General features: G+C 33.0%; 1 protein-coding gene across 2 annotated transcripts in view; it reads right to left on the bottom strand.

Moving 5' to 3' along the window:
- The window catches only part of LOC128216607 (neuroepithelial cell-transforming gene 1 protein-like), a 49,630-nt gene that overhangs the window by 7,991 nt on the left and 24,076 nt on the right, over positions 1-17,563 (bottom strand). Inside the window, exons 1-7 of one of the 2 annotated variants that reach the window (XM_052923227.1) lie at positions 10,123-10,678; positions 8,657-8,746; positions 7,078-7,302; positions 6,211-6,273; positions 1,451-1,547; positions 641-717; positions 270-426 (exon numbers count right to left, since the gene is read on the bottom strand). In XM_052923227.1, the coding sequence (XP_052779187.1) occupies positions 270-426; positions 641-717; positions 1,451-1,547; positions 6,211-6,273; positions 7,078-7,302; positions 8,657-8,746; positions 10,123-10,233 (820 nt within the window). In that variant the 5' untranslated portion in view covers positions 10,234-10,678. Of the gene's footprint in view, positions 1-269; positions 427-640; positions 718-1,450; positions 1,548-6,210; positions 6,274-7,077; positions 7,303-8,656; positions 8,747-10,122; positions 10,679-17,563 lie in introns of those variants that run through there. The other variant, XM_052923226.1, reaches the window with a different exon arrangement.

Consider the following 17,563-nt stretch of genomic DNA (forward strand, 5'->3'; position numbering starts at 1 on the left):
ACACATTTTTCAAAAATTTATACATCACTTAACAAAAGGACATTTATCCATTGAATTATAGTGGTCAGCTTCACAACAAACACTTCGGAGAGAGGTAATAGTATTGAGTTTCATCTATCTCCTCAATTCTTTCCACAACACATGACCACCCTCTTGCACAACATTGTGCCAACCAAAGTGACTTTGTAAAAGTTAACAGAATTTTCTGGACAATCGTTTTTAAAATAAAGTTTATAAACTGAAATACAATATTTATCATGATTCCATACCTAATAGTCCCCAAAGGTCTAATTTTCTACTGAATGGCGAGTCCTGACATCGTTGCAGGAAGTCGTCAATTGCCGGTTCCTCTTTCTTATCGTCCAGTAAAACCTTGCCGAATACTTGGTTTGCACAGAATGACACATATACACGCAGTCTTGGGATCTGAAAATTAAATCAATTAAATAACTATTTAGAGTGAAGTGACTATTTTTTACAATTCCTTTTGCTTTGTTTTTTCCAACACAGTGTATAAAAACAAGCACATAAGTGGAAAAAAACATTCGAGAGCTAAACGCCACCAATGAAGAACAGCTACAGTATGTTACACTGTATTCATCTATGCTTTTACAATACCTTAAATGTAAAGCTACTGTACCCAGTCTTTCAGCTCCTGGCCAATTTCTGCCGTTGTTCCATCGGGTCTCCGTTGGGTTTTCATTCTGTTTACCAAATCTGTGATGAGATACATCAGACAATGAAAAAAAAATCATAAAAAGAGGACATCTATTTACATTGATTCTACAGGAGACACTTTAATTTTACAACATCAAGCTGTGAACTACATGAATTTTATTTATTTGACAGAAGTGATAGGAATTGTGTTTAATTAAGTTATAGTAGGTTTCAACTGCTTAATATATAAAATTTATATATATACTTATATTCATCTTTGTGGACATCTTTTTATGAAATAAGAAAATAAATGTATTCTAATCTTCAGCAGTGCACGAGCTTACATGGCAATCTACAAATGTTTAAAGTTTTAGAGTTATGCTGAGGGACAAAGTTTGATTGAAGGGAAATAAACAAAAGAGCACTGAAAATGTCCATTAAATATAATCAAACCTTTACCTGAACTCAATATATTCACCAACTTGATGCTACCATGAACTCTATTTAAACTGTTAACCATTACATTTAATTATATGTTTGGCGCCAAAAGGGATAACGCAGCAGCTGTGAGCTAAATCTCAACTGACATTCAACCAGAATTCATATGGTATATGGGAGTAGTTTCACTATAAATGTCTCATATTTTTTGTTACAATTACTGCTGACGAGAAATCAAAAATGGCTGATAATTTCTTTTTGTGACACGATATTGAGTGCATCAAGGTGACAGATTATACCTCATCTATTTCTTCGGAAAAAAAGAGACATGCTTATAAAAAGCTAGAAAACCAACCTTCATGTACAGGTATGAGGTTGTCCAGGTTTCCGAATATCTGCCCCAGTTCTCCTTCTGTCATAAGCTGAAGCTTCCTCATACAGTCCTGATATGTCTGCAAAATAAAGTTTGATTTTCAACGTGGTGTGAACACAATATTATTGGAGAATAAAGACTTTTCTAATAGCACAGGAAATGTTTTTTTTATCTAGAAAATCTACACTTGCATTGTCAGTCTATGAGCATGCAAAACAGTGATAATATTTACTGATTTGGCAATTTATGGTGGCCATCTTGGATTTCTACGGCCACACAACCATTGGCATTTGATGGCACCAGTTCCATATATAACAGACTGTGACAACCATTTTAGTATATACCATGACTTTTTCTACTTATGTCTGTCACCCTTCCCTAACATCAACCAACTGTCACAAGAAAAAAATCCACCAAAAATAAGGCCATTCCTTGACAGTTTTTAAGGATGATCCTTCAACATGATCATCATGAATACTAAATTCAGTACTTGGGGAAAAAAATCTACTTTTCCAGACTGAATGAAAACTTAATTTGCTCTTATAAGAAGACTTAAATATTCAGGCGTGTCATGAATGTTTAATCACGCTCTGATCATAGTATATTCCTTAATAAAATGCACCTATGATATTAAAAGTCACTGCTTTCCTTTTTTTGTCTGTAACTCTATTTGAAGCTCGCCAATAGTTTACAAAATTAATTAATAGAAAGGGCGTAGGTAGAAGATTTTTCATGCAAAGCAGAAATATTCATTAGTCATTCATATTTTTTTTATTATCTTGCTAACATCGCAGAAGCTTTAGTTGTGTTTCACTCTAAAAATGGAAATTTATGTCTGGCACAAGTATGTATTATACATAATTTTATATCCAGATCTTCTTTCAAAGGAGACACTACATAAAATTTTATTATATTTCAATAACATTTTCATGGATAAACAGGCATCCAATTAATAATGCTGTTTTTCAATTTTGTCTGATACATGCAGTTTTTTTAACTAAGACTGTATCATTCTGAAAAATTACTTATTAAGGAATCTGACTCTCAAATAAAATAATTCCCTCAAACTATAATGTTAAATTTTGCCTGGTGACCAATATAATTATAAAATAATTTGAAAGATAGTTTCTCGCTTATAACAAATATGTAACATAAACGACCATACAGTACAGGGGTCTATTACACATAAAACTAAAAAAAAATTGTATATTATTTCCTCAATAACTGAAATACAACATAAATTAACCTAATCTGTGAAAACAAAACAAACCCACGCTTTAGTAATGAAATTTTCAGCATTTTTTTTACTTTTCTGCACACCAAAGCCCTTTACGTGATGCCATATGGGGTAACCAGGATTCCATATACCGTAAATGACTGGGTATTAGACACACTTTTTTCCCTCAGAATTTGATGTAAAAAAATGCCTGCGTATAATACCCAGTAACAATTTTTTGAACTTTTTGTCTGAGGTCAATTTTCAAGACGAGAGTTTGTCTAGTTTTATGTAGAAAGGGATGTTACTCGAGTCATATTGATCGAGTATATACGGGTTAAAACGGCAGTTGAAGATCGGAATACGGTATATCGTAAGACGTTAATAAGTTAAACAAAAATATTTTTAGATTAAAGTTATTCAATATTATTTTGAATAATAAATTGAGTTGAACAATAATTAAACATGCATATAAAAAGCAAAGTTTCGCACTGTCAAAATATTTTTTGTCAGTTGTTTGATAAGGTGTGAAAAACTCGCATTGCATTTTGTTCTGTTTAACATACCAATACTACAAATTGATGCGAAAATGGTCTATTTTTTTTCACACATTTACGCGAACTATATTCTTTTCTGTAGGTGTTGACATTTTGAGAACAAACCCCGTACAATAGAAGGTTTATGCATAACTTAACTTCATTCTCGACAGGTTATCGTTTACGATATACTGTCAAAAAGAAATCTTACATATTTTCATAAAAGGCACCTTTCAGTGCTATCCAGAAACAAATGGTGACAATCAGTTCTTTTTAATAAGTGCCTTTCCTAACATAAAACAAATTAAAATGAAACACATTTTGCATTATCATTGTATGGTTTTAAAGATAGCCATCGCCATTTTCACGAAAAAAATATTTTTCGTCACTGTCAACAAACATGGTGGCCGAAATTGACAGACGTTTTTGACATATTTTCTATGCGTCCTTTAACCCAAAACATAGATTTTTTCCTCATATTTTTCACGGATTTTTTTGTCTGTGTCTAATGCCCCCTATCGTCTTATACCCAGTCATTTACGGTAAGTTGATCAGAGTCCTTAAATGTAAGAAATTCTTACCAATATCAAATGTCTACACGCTGATAATTGTCTAAGTAACTAAAAAAGACATTCATTGGAAAAACACTACACTAATTATAAACACACAATTTATAGGAGCGATCATTTCTTAATTATAACAGATAATGCAAGTAAATGGCAGTTTTATAACCATTTCCTTGTGAGGAACTCATTTCTTTAAGAGGAATTTGTGGTCTCAGCAGTCGATAATACAACCATAAATCTCTTAGCAACCCAAGAGCTGTGATTAGCGAAGTCTGACTTATTTCTGATGAAAGATAATAGAAAAATTATACTGCGTCTGGTATGTCATTAATGTTGGTGTTTCGTTTAGTAAGAATCGTTAGAAGCACACCTATTGACTTTAGAGGGCCATGAGAAAGTAGGTATTTTTAAATATATGGAAATTCAGCAAACATTTAATAATGAGGAAAGAAAATAAAATCTGGCCAATATATTTAGATTAACAGTGACTGCAGTTACAAGATAAAATGATTCATGTATTTCAAGGTTGTTCAGTCCTGGAATAATGCTTTTTCCTTAGTGCAAGCTTGCATATGTTTCCTTTTCGGTAAATAATTACTTAAATAGACAACGCCTAAGAATATATGGTTGCTGATTTCTGCCATATGCCAAACGGCAGGAGGAAAATATGAAACAATAATCCGCCATAATTTTGCCATAACGCATGTTGGTTTTTGTCCAACCACTTGGCTTACCTTCATATTTTTGAGACCCCCATAAGTTTATCATAATATACGTATTTATACATACATATATATTTAGCTTTTTTTCTCCCTGACCTCTGATAAGAAAGAAGGTTGCTGTTTTCTTTGTCACGACTTTGACTCTTTAGAAGGGGTAACATTTCTGCATTTGACATTTCCTTCTGTTTTTGACATTCAAAGATGCAACGCTACATGGATCAGGCACCTAATGTAGATAGGTATAATAGTCTTCAGAGTCATGAAAAGAGCCTTTAGGCAGTCAGCTTCCTTTGAAGTGTGAAATTGATTGAAATGCCCTAGATGTCGCACTGGATTTGAAATTCAATCATTTGGGAAGAGCATAAGTCACAATCAAACGATGCTCCAAAACCTTCAAATGCTAATGTCAGGTAAGGGATGCTATTGAGACAGCAGCTGAGGGGCTGAAACTATTTCAGCGAAGGATATAACAAGGTATATAAGCGAAAGCGAAACAGGTTTTCAGAAGCTTTTTTGAGGGCTCTTCTGGTTCCAAATTTGAAGAAAACTGAGTGTCAATACTAACAACAAATAAAGAAACAACCAAATTCAATTAAAAATAAAATTAAAAGTGTCTTCTTTATTTTTATTTTATTTTTTATTTATGGTTGACGGTTGGATCTGTGGAAATCGGTGAATAAATCACCTCCCTTAGGGCTTAGTAATACATCCAAACTTAAGAGAGAAGTGACTTCTCTCTAGTTAAAAAAAAGGAGATGTTACCTAGGTGGATGGAGAAGTTTTCCAAAATGGGTATGAATTATATAAGGTATAGATGATCTAACCTATCAATCTTAACCTATCAATCCTAACCTATCAATCTTAACAACAAAACTATAAATTCACTCCATTATCATTAGTGTACACATCACATACAGACTGTCTGCACTTAAGTAAAGCATATGGATACTGATCATACAGTTCTAAAATAAAAATATTTTTTTTTTTTTTTTTACACCTTCAGCAAAATGCACTTTTCTCTAAGCTTTGTAAAAAGTAAAACCCTTCAACAAAACCGACAACTGCCCACGTCACTTTGTAAGACAAACCTTGGGCCTAAGAAAATAAAAAAGCGACATCAATAATTTAAAAACAGCCTACTTGAATTCCTCCTTTAGTACACAATAATATTTCAAGTACTCTCTTCGCGATAAAACCCAGGTAGATAAATCTTTCATAGAAATGGACAATATATTTGTATTAAAAACTCTTACAATTTCATCTTTCATATTTCCACATTAAAATGGTATTACACCTGAGACCACTCATGTCCCCATGTGGGTAATATCACATATTTGTATTACAGTGATGAAATGAATCTTACTTATATTGAACAAAATATCCAAATATAGATATAACCATGCTGTCATGACATTTCTGAACTCTTTTTACTCTCTCAATACTTCAGGATTTAATTATTTAACAAAAGCCTTAACAAACAATGTTACTATATCTGATAACAATATCGGATGTAGTTTTTTTCTTCACAAGAATCTAAATGCATTTAATCAATTCATTGACAAACACATTCCTACCTGTATTTGGACAAGATATAACCCGAAGCACACAATTTTGGCGGGGTGGGGGTGGGGGTGGTGGTGGGGGGCGCTATACTTTTAGACTAACTCACCCTCAAACCACATTTTACAACATATAAACTTACATTTTTAACAACATTGAGGTCCTCGATCAAATCTAGCTCTCCCTGGTACAGTTCATATATAGCCTGAAAATAAAACAACAGTACAGTCATCACTCTTATTGCAGGATATTTCTTTTTCTTGACCAACTTGAAGCCGAATTTCAGCCGCATTGCCAAACCTAAATTTTAACAAAGACAAAAAGTAAAAAAAAGTAAAGAATTCTTCAAGACATTGCATCCCAGGAATAATTAATGACTTCTTAAACAACAACCTTAATCACATTCTATCATCTTTTCTGTCTAGTTTTAAAAGCATTCTTGTTCATTTCTTGGAAAATTTGGAAATCCCAAATCCGTCGAAATGATGACTTTTTTCCCTATCAGAAAGGTCCCAAATGATGGGGGAAAAAAACTGAATTGGAATTCTTCAAAACTTTTCTGATGTTGTAGTGTCATTTTTTGCTGTTTTAGTAAAATGAAAATGTTGCATTAATTTTTATTCATATTGTCCCTGGGTTATTCTGAGACAATTCACATCTCTGATATAGCCTTTCAGACAATGTAATTGTTAGATGATAAGAATTAAATCTTAATGATTAAGAATGGGCGGAGTGAGCATAGCGAACAAGCCCTTCTTAATCGTTTAGATTTTTGTTCAGGTCATCTGATTGAATAATAATTCAACCTCATTGGCTGATACGCAACTCAAAAATCTGGCGCAGGGAGAGTGTATCTGATGAGTGGCAGTGGGCGGACCTTTAAATGCCGCGCAAGTTTAAATAATGATTAAGCCTAGTGCCTATCTGCAATTTTATTGGCTGTAAATGTAAGTTGTATTCTTATGTTCATGATCACTCAGTGAGAGAGCAGATAACTACAAGGTCATACCTCCTGTCGTTTAATATCCTGGCACGAGAGTGTAGACAACATCGTCCCATCTCCTGTCATCATGTCGCTCCAGGTTCGCGCCAGTCGGCATCTTCCCGGAGACGGGGGTGGGGCTTTGTAGGGCGATATTGTGTTGTTGTTGGTGGTTGTGTTGTTATGACTGTTGCCATGGTTGCGTTGATGGTGGTTGGTAGGCACGAGGGGCACTTTGAAACTCAGTGTGCGCTGAAAAAAGTAAGACTTAAATTTATCAAAACCAAAAAATGAGTGTTATTTTCAAATCAAATTGCTAATATTTTGTAAAAAAAACAAAACACTACTAGTGCCATTCACTTATTTCTTTATTTTACAATTAAATTTATTTGAATATATAATTACTTTTCAGTCATTATATATAAACCCTAAAGCTGCTGTATATTTAATGCCTATTATATAATAGCTTAATATTATTATTATTATTATTATTATTTTTAATATTATCATTAATATAATAGCTTATAATAATAAGCCACTAACAATGGCTTATCAGCCCTGAATAAATACCTTGGAATTCTAATCAGTGTTCCATGAATGGTAATAAATACATAATGCTTGATATTACAGGGATATTAAGTCATTAAACTATAAAAAAAATTGATTCATCGAAGATCACTCTATCAAAAGACAAAATCTTATTCAAAATGATACAAAAAATGTTGAGCGAAAAAGCTACATTGTAGGCAAATTTCAGATCAAGATTGGGACCTTAGCTGTACGATTCCAATAATGACAGGCCGCATTTATGCAATATTTAAACACTTTTCAAAGTGAACTTTATATGATCTTCATGGTCACCAACATGTCAGAAGGGAACAATGTTACAAGGCATGTCTCATTAGGAAGGTGGAAGTCTTTTCTGTTCAGTAAATTGTGATATCATATGCCATTAGCAGATTCTCACGATTAGCAGCTATTATGGTGAACTAATGAATCATCGTCATATTGTGAGAAAGATGCGGTCAAAAAGTCCGTTTTCTGACAACTGTTAAAAGCAATTTGTACTACAACCATTTAATGATACTATTGTCCAGTCCATAAAGGTCTGGCTAAAAGTGCTTATGACTTATAATCAAAAGTGTTGTTTGTAATTAATAGCATACTGATAATGTACTTTTGACTCCGCAAACAACTATCAGTTCCAAACTAGGCCTAAAAATAATAATCTGGTTCTGGTTACCCGTCTCCACTAACTGCTTTCATATGTTTAAAAGATAATTTGTGTGTTTTAATATGTAGTCTAAAAAGTTTTACACTCAAGATTACTTTAATTCCCCGAAGATAACAAAACTAAGATGAAGCCTGAAATGAAAAATAATTAAAATAAAACTGTCCTATTTACCCTTCCCCTTTTTAGGACATAATGTAACTCTAACCAAACACTTTCTTGGCCTTTTGTGTCTTCAAAGCTTTTATGGGTGAATAAGCTTCAAGACAAAGGACTCATAAGAGACAATTGATTGCAAGTGTACTACTCATTAGTGACAAAAATCGCCTAATTTCCCGGTTGGTCAAATAACAATATTCTTTTTTATTATTGTACCTTGAATGTTTCTGGTTTTCTGCTGGCTTTTGGCGACAGCAGATTAGCCAGGGATGAAACACGCAGCAAAGACTTCCGTCGACTCTTTTTCTGTAATAAATAAAAACATTTTAGTCTTAAAACATTATTTATCACATAGTTTCAGCAAATATTCACTTATTGTCATAATTTTATCAATAAATAAACGTTACTAAGCAACGAGCTTGGTTAAGACTTAAAAATGTTGTTACAAGAACAGGCTAGGGGTCACTTTTCTTCAATTTTAGCCAATAAAAACCTTTGGGTCATCACACAAAAAATAAGAGTCTGTTAAGGGTTACCGGAAAAAAAACAGTTTTTGCTTGGCCTAACTATTGTTGGAATTGAATTGAGTGAATTGTCAAACAAAATCCCAGTTCCACAACCTCACATTCTGACCAATATTTCTATCAAGTTTCATAATTTAAGTCTCATACTTTTATATTGGGCACACTACTTCTTATATGGACTGTTTGCATAAAAAAAGGAACATTATAAAATTACATGCTAGATTAAGAGGGATCATTAAGAAGCGCAAATTTGATTGATCATTGTGCGTTGACATCAATGACAAGTGTAACCCTGACAACACCTCCTTGCATGGTATTCTATTTTCTTATCTTACGGAATAATATTTACTGACCAAAAACGGCTTTTATGAACATTTAAGAGGTATCTTTTTTGAACCTCAGATTTCTGGTGCATGTAAGTACCATATTAAAATTCAAGTGCAGAAAATATCTTCCAAGTTGTAAATCCATCAAAACTAATAGCATAACAGACACAGTTCTACAAAACAAAATAAAACACTTGGTGCACACACGTTCTGCATCCTATTTCAATGAAACTTGCATAAAGTCCCATAAAATACAATTTTAATATGAATAAAGAAAACTGGCAGATAATTTATCAATCACGTTTATAGCCTTACGGTATTAAAACTTCAATTGATGGAGTTTTAATCAATATGTTTACTATTCTGCAAATAATAGCAGGTATTGAAAGTAATTAAAAATAATTATTAGGATTAATATTTTTGCAGATTTGCACAGGTGAACAACTTTTCAAACATTATCACGGAAACCAGTGTTAATCATATACAATGCATTTCAAAAGCATATTCACAATGTTTGAGATGGCAATAATATTAGTTAAAACAATTACAAAATATTTCCTTTAAACCCAAATTTTCTGCCACCTATAACAAAGCAAAAAATTGCACAACATGGGATACCCATTAGAAATATTCTAGAACAGAGCAAATATATAAAATTACCAGAGTATACAATGTTGTATATTGATATTCTGTTTTTGTGTTTATATTACATAATAAGTCCAGATTCATAGGTAAAGCACATTTAAAATTATCACTAGAACATTAAGAATGTAAAATATTAGGCAATTCTTTTTTCCAAATATTAAATCTATTCTATCCAAAAATGAATTACCTGTAAATCTCTCTGAATTGGCCAAAGATAGTTTGCGTCAAAATCCACGATATTAATCGACACACCACAATGCAAACACGATTTAAAACTTGACAAAACCAGAGTCTCCATTTATTGTCTGTCAGATTTTGATAAATTCAATCACAAAGTATTTATCATTAATATCCGGTATACTGATTTCCCTGTCCCTCAGTAATAGTTCTTCACATTAAATATTTTATGTTTCATAACATCACCAAGCTCTGACTATGTTCTGAACTATTCTTAGCACTTAAACTTCTTAAGAAACTGACAAAGAAATAAAACCGCCCAAAACAAAGTCTGATATTTCCTTTGCAATGTTTCAGCCCAAAGAACTACCCTAAGAACTCTTTTGATAAGAAAATCCTCTTTTAGAAAAGTTCAATATTCCACAACAAACAGAGAAAAATTCTGCTAAATGATAAGACCAGCATGTGTCTAACAAACCCTGATGAATGCACAATGCAATTTGTCACCGACGAACAATGTTTATGATTACTTATCCTTGAGAGTCTATCAAATTAAAGAAAAATTTATTGCGCTGTTTGTTTACTCAGCCCGTTCAAAATATTGACACCTTGTCTCTTTCGCTGTAATACAGATACTGAGGACTTTTCATCGGTTATCGTCACTAGGTACAGCAATCAGCAGTATAGAGTTCACCAATATGTTTCTAGCAACCGTAATGAATAACGGCTCATGAAAGATGCCGTAATTATATTATATATTAATCACCTTCTATACAGAAATGTTTCCATACTATTGATTTACGAGAGAAAAATAATGATGCAAATCACAAAGGAAAATTAATATTGTGTACAAATTTTTTATGTACCCTCTACTTATATTGAACAGGAAAATGATGTTTCAAGATATGAATTTTCTGTCTTTTAATTGAAAATTTAAATAAACATAGAGATGCAAGATCCCCATGCAACAAATGCCAATGCTAGTCTGGTGTTTATCCCCTGGCCCCAATTTACAAATCTTTTCAAGCTTATCTGGCTTAAGTAGCTTATTTCACTAAGCCAAAATACACACAATAAACTTAAATTCGATTAAAATAATTAAAAAAGAAAAATTGTTCATTGCCATTATTTAAAATGTATGGTAAAATCTCTGAATATATTACACAAATTATAGGAGTACAAAACTAGTGATTTTAGCTAATCCTGTAATAAGGGAATTAAGAAGTTTTAAGAAATTGGTGCCAGATGAGCAAGGGGCATTTCTTGAGACTAATAGAAGCCAGAGTTATTGGCCTTGCTCAACATTAATGTTTTGTTACTCAGGTAACGTAAGTACCAAATTTCAATTGAATACTTTGAGATAAGGCCAAGATTTTTGCCCACCTACGGCACCAAAGCTATGATTTTTTTTCTTTCCAAAAACTGACAAGTTGAAAATATGAATATATGTTAAGACAAGAACTGTAAGTTTTTTTTAGTTAAGTCATTTATATTTTGAAACAAAAACAACAAAACCTAAAGAACTATAAGTCGCAAATACTATCCTGGTTTTTCATGGGTTACATACTGCATGAAATTCAGCGTAACTCTCAAATATGATTTAATACTTGCAAATAGTAGTTTAAATGACAAAGGTTTGAAAAATTTTAAGACAGAAGCCTTGACAGCATTGCTAGTTATGGAATCAAATATCGGCCAACCATCTAAAAAAAATATTAATTTTTAAAAATATTTTTACAATTTTCTATTCATTTTGGCTCATGGACCCATTAGATCTGTGAAAATCAACGAACAAATCACATCCCTGACTACCTCATAACAGTTGTAGCAAAACTTAGTTAGATTGATTGTGAGAAGCAGCAACACTTTAATACAAAGAGTCCATAAAACTGTTCAAAAGAAAACTTTTGATCAATGTTTGGTTGTCAAGCGAGAGGATTCCAACTCAGCTTCCAAGTCGATCAACAAAACCACTGAGCATGTAAACAGACCAATTTAAGGTGGCGGAATTGATTTTGGCAGGGAGCATTGCAGGGTGTCGGGATAGTGTTAAGGTAACCAGGACAAGTGTTTGTCAAAACACAACCAAACAGTGACATGCTGTTATTTACGCAGAAACTTTGTGAGTTTGTTACAGACACATGCTGAGAAAGGAATCTATTACATATTAAAAGGATTTTATGGGATAGTTTTATATAACAGAATTCACCAACTGTTTATATTTTTATAGTTTTTTTTTATAGTTTTTTTATTTTATTAATTGTATTTTGAAAAATTTGCTTCTAAAAAATGGTCTTGAATTTAGATTTTTTTCTCAAACAATGTTTCCTAAGAAAACACCCCATAGAAGATAGGGGTTTAGTTTTAGTTATAGGGTGCTGCACCTGTCCTTTTTTGTAGCACCTAATTGAATGCTTAAAACAATCAAATAGTTCCTTTGTGTATATAAAAAGGCTTATTGAAACATAAAACTACCTCAATTAAACACATTTCTAAAAATGGGCCGATTTTTTAGAACTTTGTTAAAGTAAACAACGTTGTTAACGATTTTGTTGTTAACTTTTAAAAGTTGAACTTTATAATATGCTCATATATTTAAATAGAACCAGTACAGCTGAAACAATTGCCTCAAACCTAGTACATCACTACTGGGTGGGCACATAAAGGTTCTAGGGGATTTTTTTTTTTGAATGTTAACAATGATGACGTTAACAACTTTGTTAACTTTAACAATGTTCTGACCAATCATGCCATTGTTTATGAAATTCATAAAATCAAGTTCTTAAGAGACCCATACAATGTGCTCTTTTCAGCCTTTCCTGCTGTACCCTGCCCTCTTAAATACTGAATAAAACCTTTGAAGAAATGCCGACAAACATTGAAATGGTTTGTTTTGGTTTGGTTGCAATGATGATGTATCATGGTTAAAGAATTCAACATTTTCCAACACTCCATTAGCTTTTATCATTTTTGCCAATGTTTTTGATACAGAGATATCCAAATAAATACTCATTGCCAACTAAAGGTTACAGAATTGATTTTGATGTAGGAGCATAAAGTAAGATGCCGCAATTCTGAAAAGGTAACCAAGACGTGAGTCCAAACATGACCACGCAAAAGAAGGTGTCTCGTTGGAGACCAAGGAATTATTAACTCATGCAGAAAATATGTGAACTTCACTGTGAAAGAACATACGCACGCCCAGGTGGAAGAATGTTTCAACTAATGTTTTGAAGTTAATGATGAAAATTATGATGTACGCACATTAAATAAGATTTCATTAAATTAAACTGAAATTTTGAAATGATTTGAACAAAATGAAAATTATTAGCTGATACAATTTTTAAAGAAACAACTGACATGACAATAACTCTGATTAAGAGAGCCATCATTAATTACATCCTTATCATGACGGACGTTCATGGCTACATCTCGTTCATGGCTACATATCGCCAACTCTTTAATTTATAACAATAGCTTAGACTAAGTTACCTTTAGGATTATCAGTAATCAACAATGATACATTAAAGGGACTAGACACCAGATGGTCCCCAAGGAGGCAAATTCATTACTGCCTCATAACCAGCCAAGAATTGTTGATGCCAGCTTATTCAATCAGTATGAGGCCGATAATACCTCACTTTACATGATTGAAAGAATATGTTGTCACTGTCTCAAGTAGGTTAACCCATTTAAAAATAGCGCATAATGGTTTCCCAGTTTATAATGTGTAAATTAAGCATGTGAAATGATTAATACAGTTACATAAACCGCTTTTTTTTAAAAATTAACTGGTATTCATATGGTAGACAACCCCAGTAAGTTTCAAATTTGAAAAATACGCAAAAACTGTGAAAGATACAAGTGTCCATTAGCGTATGTAAGATTCAATGCACTGCATGTTGTACACAACGATATCAATTTTTTGTAAGTTTTTGACAATTTTTATTTTCCCTTGCAATTATTTCATCTGGTGTCTAGTCCTTTTAATTTGCTTCTGTCCTGACTGATTAAGAAAGTAAAAATCATACAACATAATAGCATGTTTTTTTATTTGTTTTATTTCATTTGGTAGGTAAAATAACTACCTACTTTTTTAACAAAATAAAATATTTGATATCAAATCCACTTGCATTTTATTTCTCGAAGGTTATTATGTAACTAAATTATTTTTTTTAGTTTAAATGTTATGAACATCTATAATACGCTAGGGTGGTCTGGTGACATGTCTGGTTTCTGCCGTTAAACAAAAAAAAATAACAGAACGCTTTTTAGTACTAATTAATCAGTTCAATTCTTCCAAGAAAAATATTCTGTTCACAACAATTTTACGATTAAAGGCAGTAAAACTGTTCTTTCATAGTGACACATAGTTATCTTTATGACCAGGAACAAAAAGTATGATGACTCGATTTTTTTTTCTAATTTTTTTGCAATAAGATACTTGTATCTTGCGATCTTAATATTGTTTCTGGTTTAATATCAGAGAGACACATTTTCTGAGACTGAAAGTTATTACCCAGATCATTCCTTTAATGTCAACTTTATTTTTTATTGACAATGAGAAAAAACTAAGTTAAATATGCGCATAATTGAAATTCTGTATCAAATTTGGTAAACATGGTATCAGTTATTTTGTGGAACCATTTAAGGTAAGCCATCCATCATTAGAATGCATAAATGTGTTAGACTAAAGTGCATTTTAAATATTAACATCAAGATTATTTCTTTGTGTTATTTATTTTGTTGTTTTAGAGTTAAACTTTGAATGGCTTGGCTTGCATTCCTTGTTTGCTTGAACTGGATGTTAAGAACCAAGTGCCCGCTGCGCTTGAATTTTCTGAGGCTTGATGTATTTTCACCGGTCCCTGGGAGTTCAAGCAAATGGGGTTTGACTGTATTTGCATGGATATCATGTTTTAAATGACACCATAAGGACACTACTATTATGATATGATACATAAAAGGGAGGTAATTTAACAAAATTTAACACAATTATACAAACATTTTATTAATTTGTTTCCTTAATTATGTCTACATATATAAAATACTTTTTAAAAACTTTTTAAAATAAATATTCAAAGTTAACATTTTGTAACTTTAAAATGAAACTTAACAAGCAGCAGTTCTGTATTAATGATGGAAGGATAACCTTAAATATGGTAACAGCTCAAGGGAGTGAAAATGAATGAACATGATAAAACATAAAAAAAATACAAATTCTCAAGCAAGAGCTCGTTGTTATAGATTCTAAATCCAGAGTTATGCTTCTTGCTCTACAAGCTTCATTTAAATATCTTGAAAAAAACCCAGTAACATCCAGGTAAAAAAAATCAGGCTGAAGTTAACAATGATACCAAGGATCAGGGCGAAGTTGACAATGATACCAAGGATCAGACTGAAGTTAACAATGATACCAAGGATCAGGGCGAAGTTGACAATGATACCAAGGATCAGACTGAAGTTAACAATGATACCAAGGATCAGGGCGAAGTTGACAATGATACCAAGGATCAGACTGAAGTTAACAATGATACCAAGGATCAGGGCAAAGTTAACAATGACACCAAGGATCAGACTGAAGTTAACAATGATACCAAGGATCAGGGCGAAGTTGACAATGATACCAAGGATCAGGCTGAAGTTAACAATGATACCAAGGATCAGGCTGAAGTTGACAATGATACCAAGGATCAGGGCGAAGTTGACAATGATACCAAGGATCAGGCTGAAGTTAACAATGATACCAAGGATCAGACTGAAGTTAACAATGATACCAAGGATCAGGGCGAAGTTGATAATGATACTAAGGATCAGGCTGAAGTTGACAATGATACCAAGGATCAGGGCGTACCAAGGATCAGGGCGAATTTGACAATGATACCAAGGATCAGGCTGAAGTTGACAATGATACCAAGGATAAGGCCGAAGTTGAAAATGATACCAAGGATCAGGGCGAAGTTGACAATATTACCAAGGATAAGGCTGAAGTTGACAATGATACCAAGGATCAGGGCGAAGTTGACAATGATACCAAGGATCAGGCTGAAGTTGACAATGATACCAAGGATCAGGGCGAAGTTGACAATGATACCAAGGATCAGGCTGAAGTTGACAATGATACCAAGGATCAGGCTGAAGTTGACAATGATACCAAGGATCACGCCGAAGTTGACAATGATACCAAGGATCAGGGCGAAGTTGACAATGATACCAAGGATCAGGGCAAAGTTGACAATGATACCAAGGATCAGGCTGAAGTTGACAATGATACCAAGGATAAGGCCGAAGTTGACAATGATACCAAGGATCAGGGCGAAGTTGACAATATTACCAAGAATAAGGCTGAAGTTGACAATGATACCAAGGATAAGGCTGAAGTTGACAATGATACAAAGGATCAGGCTGAAGTTGACAATGATACCAAGGATCAAGCCGAAGTTGACAATGATACCAAGGATCAGGGCGTACCAAGGATCAGGGCGAAGTTGACAATGATACCAAGGCTATCATAATACCTTGATACCTCAATATGCCTTTGATCATAATTATTGGATCTATTGCAGTGGTCAAAATTAGCACAAGCCTGCAAGAACTGCCCAGGTAAAATGTCTTGCAGGCTTGCTCAAATTCTGAATTTTATATAGCAGGGCTTGTTAAAAAATTTGATGCCAAGCAATAGAATAAGAGTGTTCATCCAAAAGTCTTATTTTGATGACTGCAAATGAACTGCTTGAAAAACACATAACATGTTAAAAATGGAATAGAAAAGTGGATGTCCCGAAAACTGTTTAAATTTTCAAACACTGTTTCCACAAGATTATGCATCAAAACTCTTCGTGGCAAATGCAGGACATCATGCCTTTTCATTGGGTTTACTATGTGAAGATTTCAGGTTGATTCGGCAAGGGGTGAAAAAGTCTTTTAGACCTTCTTATTTTGTATACTGGGTATATGGAATTTAAGTAGTCAGGTTTCAACTAGAACTCCCCAAGTCGGATGTGTCGCCTTACAAATTATTTACTGTCGACATTAAAGCTGTTAGATTGGCATTTCATTCATTTATAGACAATGATGTTGCCATTTAACTTTCAAGTGTAGGTGGCATTTGAACTGAAGGTAACAACGTTAAGCCGGACAAATAATAATAACTCTAAAAATATGTAAGCAAGAGCTACGGTTCTTGTGCACTGCACTTGCCCTAAATGAGATTTATCTATCTATTAAGTTTCACGTTGATACCTCTTATAGTTTACGATATATGCCTCTGACAAAATTTAAGCTTAAAAATTAACAAAGGGCAATAACTCTAAAGATATAGATGCAAATTACGGTTTTGTGCACTGCACTTGTCCTCAATGAAATCTATCTAGCTATGAAGTTTCAAGTTGATACCTCTATTATTCTTTCAGATAATGCCCTGACAAAACTTTAAGCATGAAAATTAACAA

Source organism: Mya arenaria, chromosome 14 (assembly GCF_026914265.1).
Source record: "Mya arenaria isolate MELC-2E11 chromosome 14, ASM2691426v1".
In the NCBI taxonomy this organism is placed as follows: Eukaryota; Metazoa; Mollusca; class Bivalvia; order Myida; family Myidae; genus Mya; species Mya arenaria.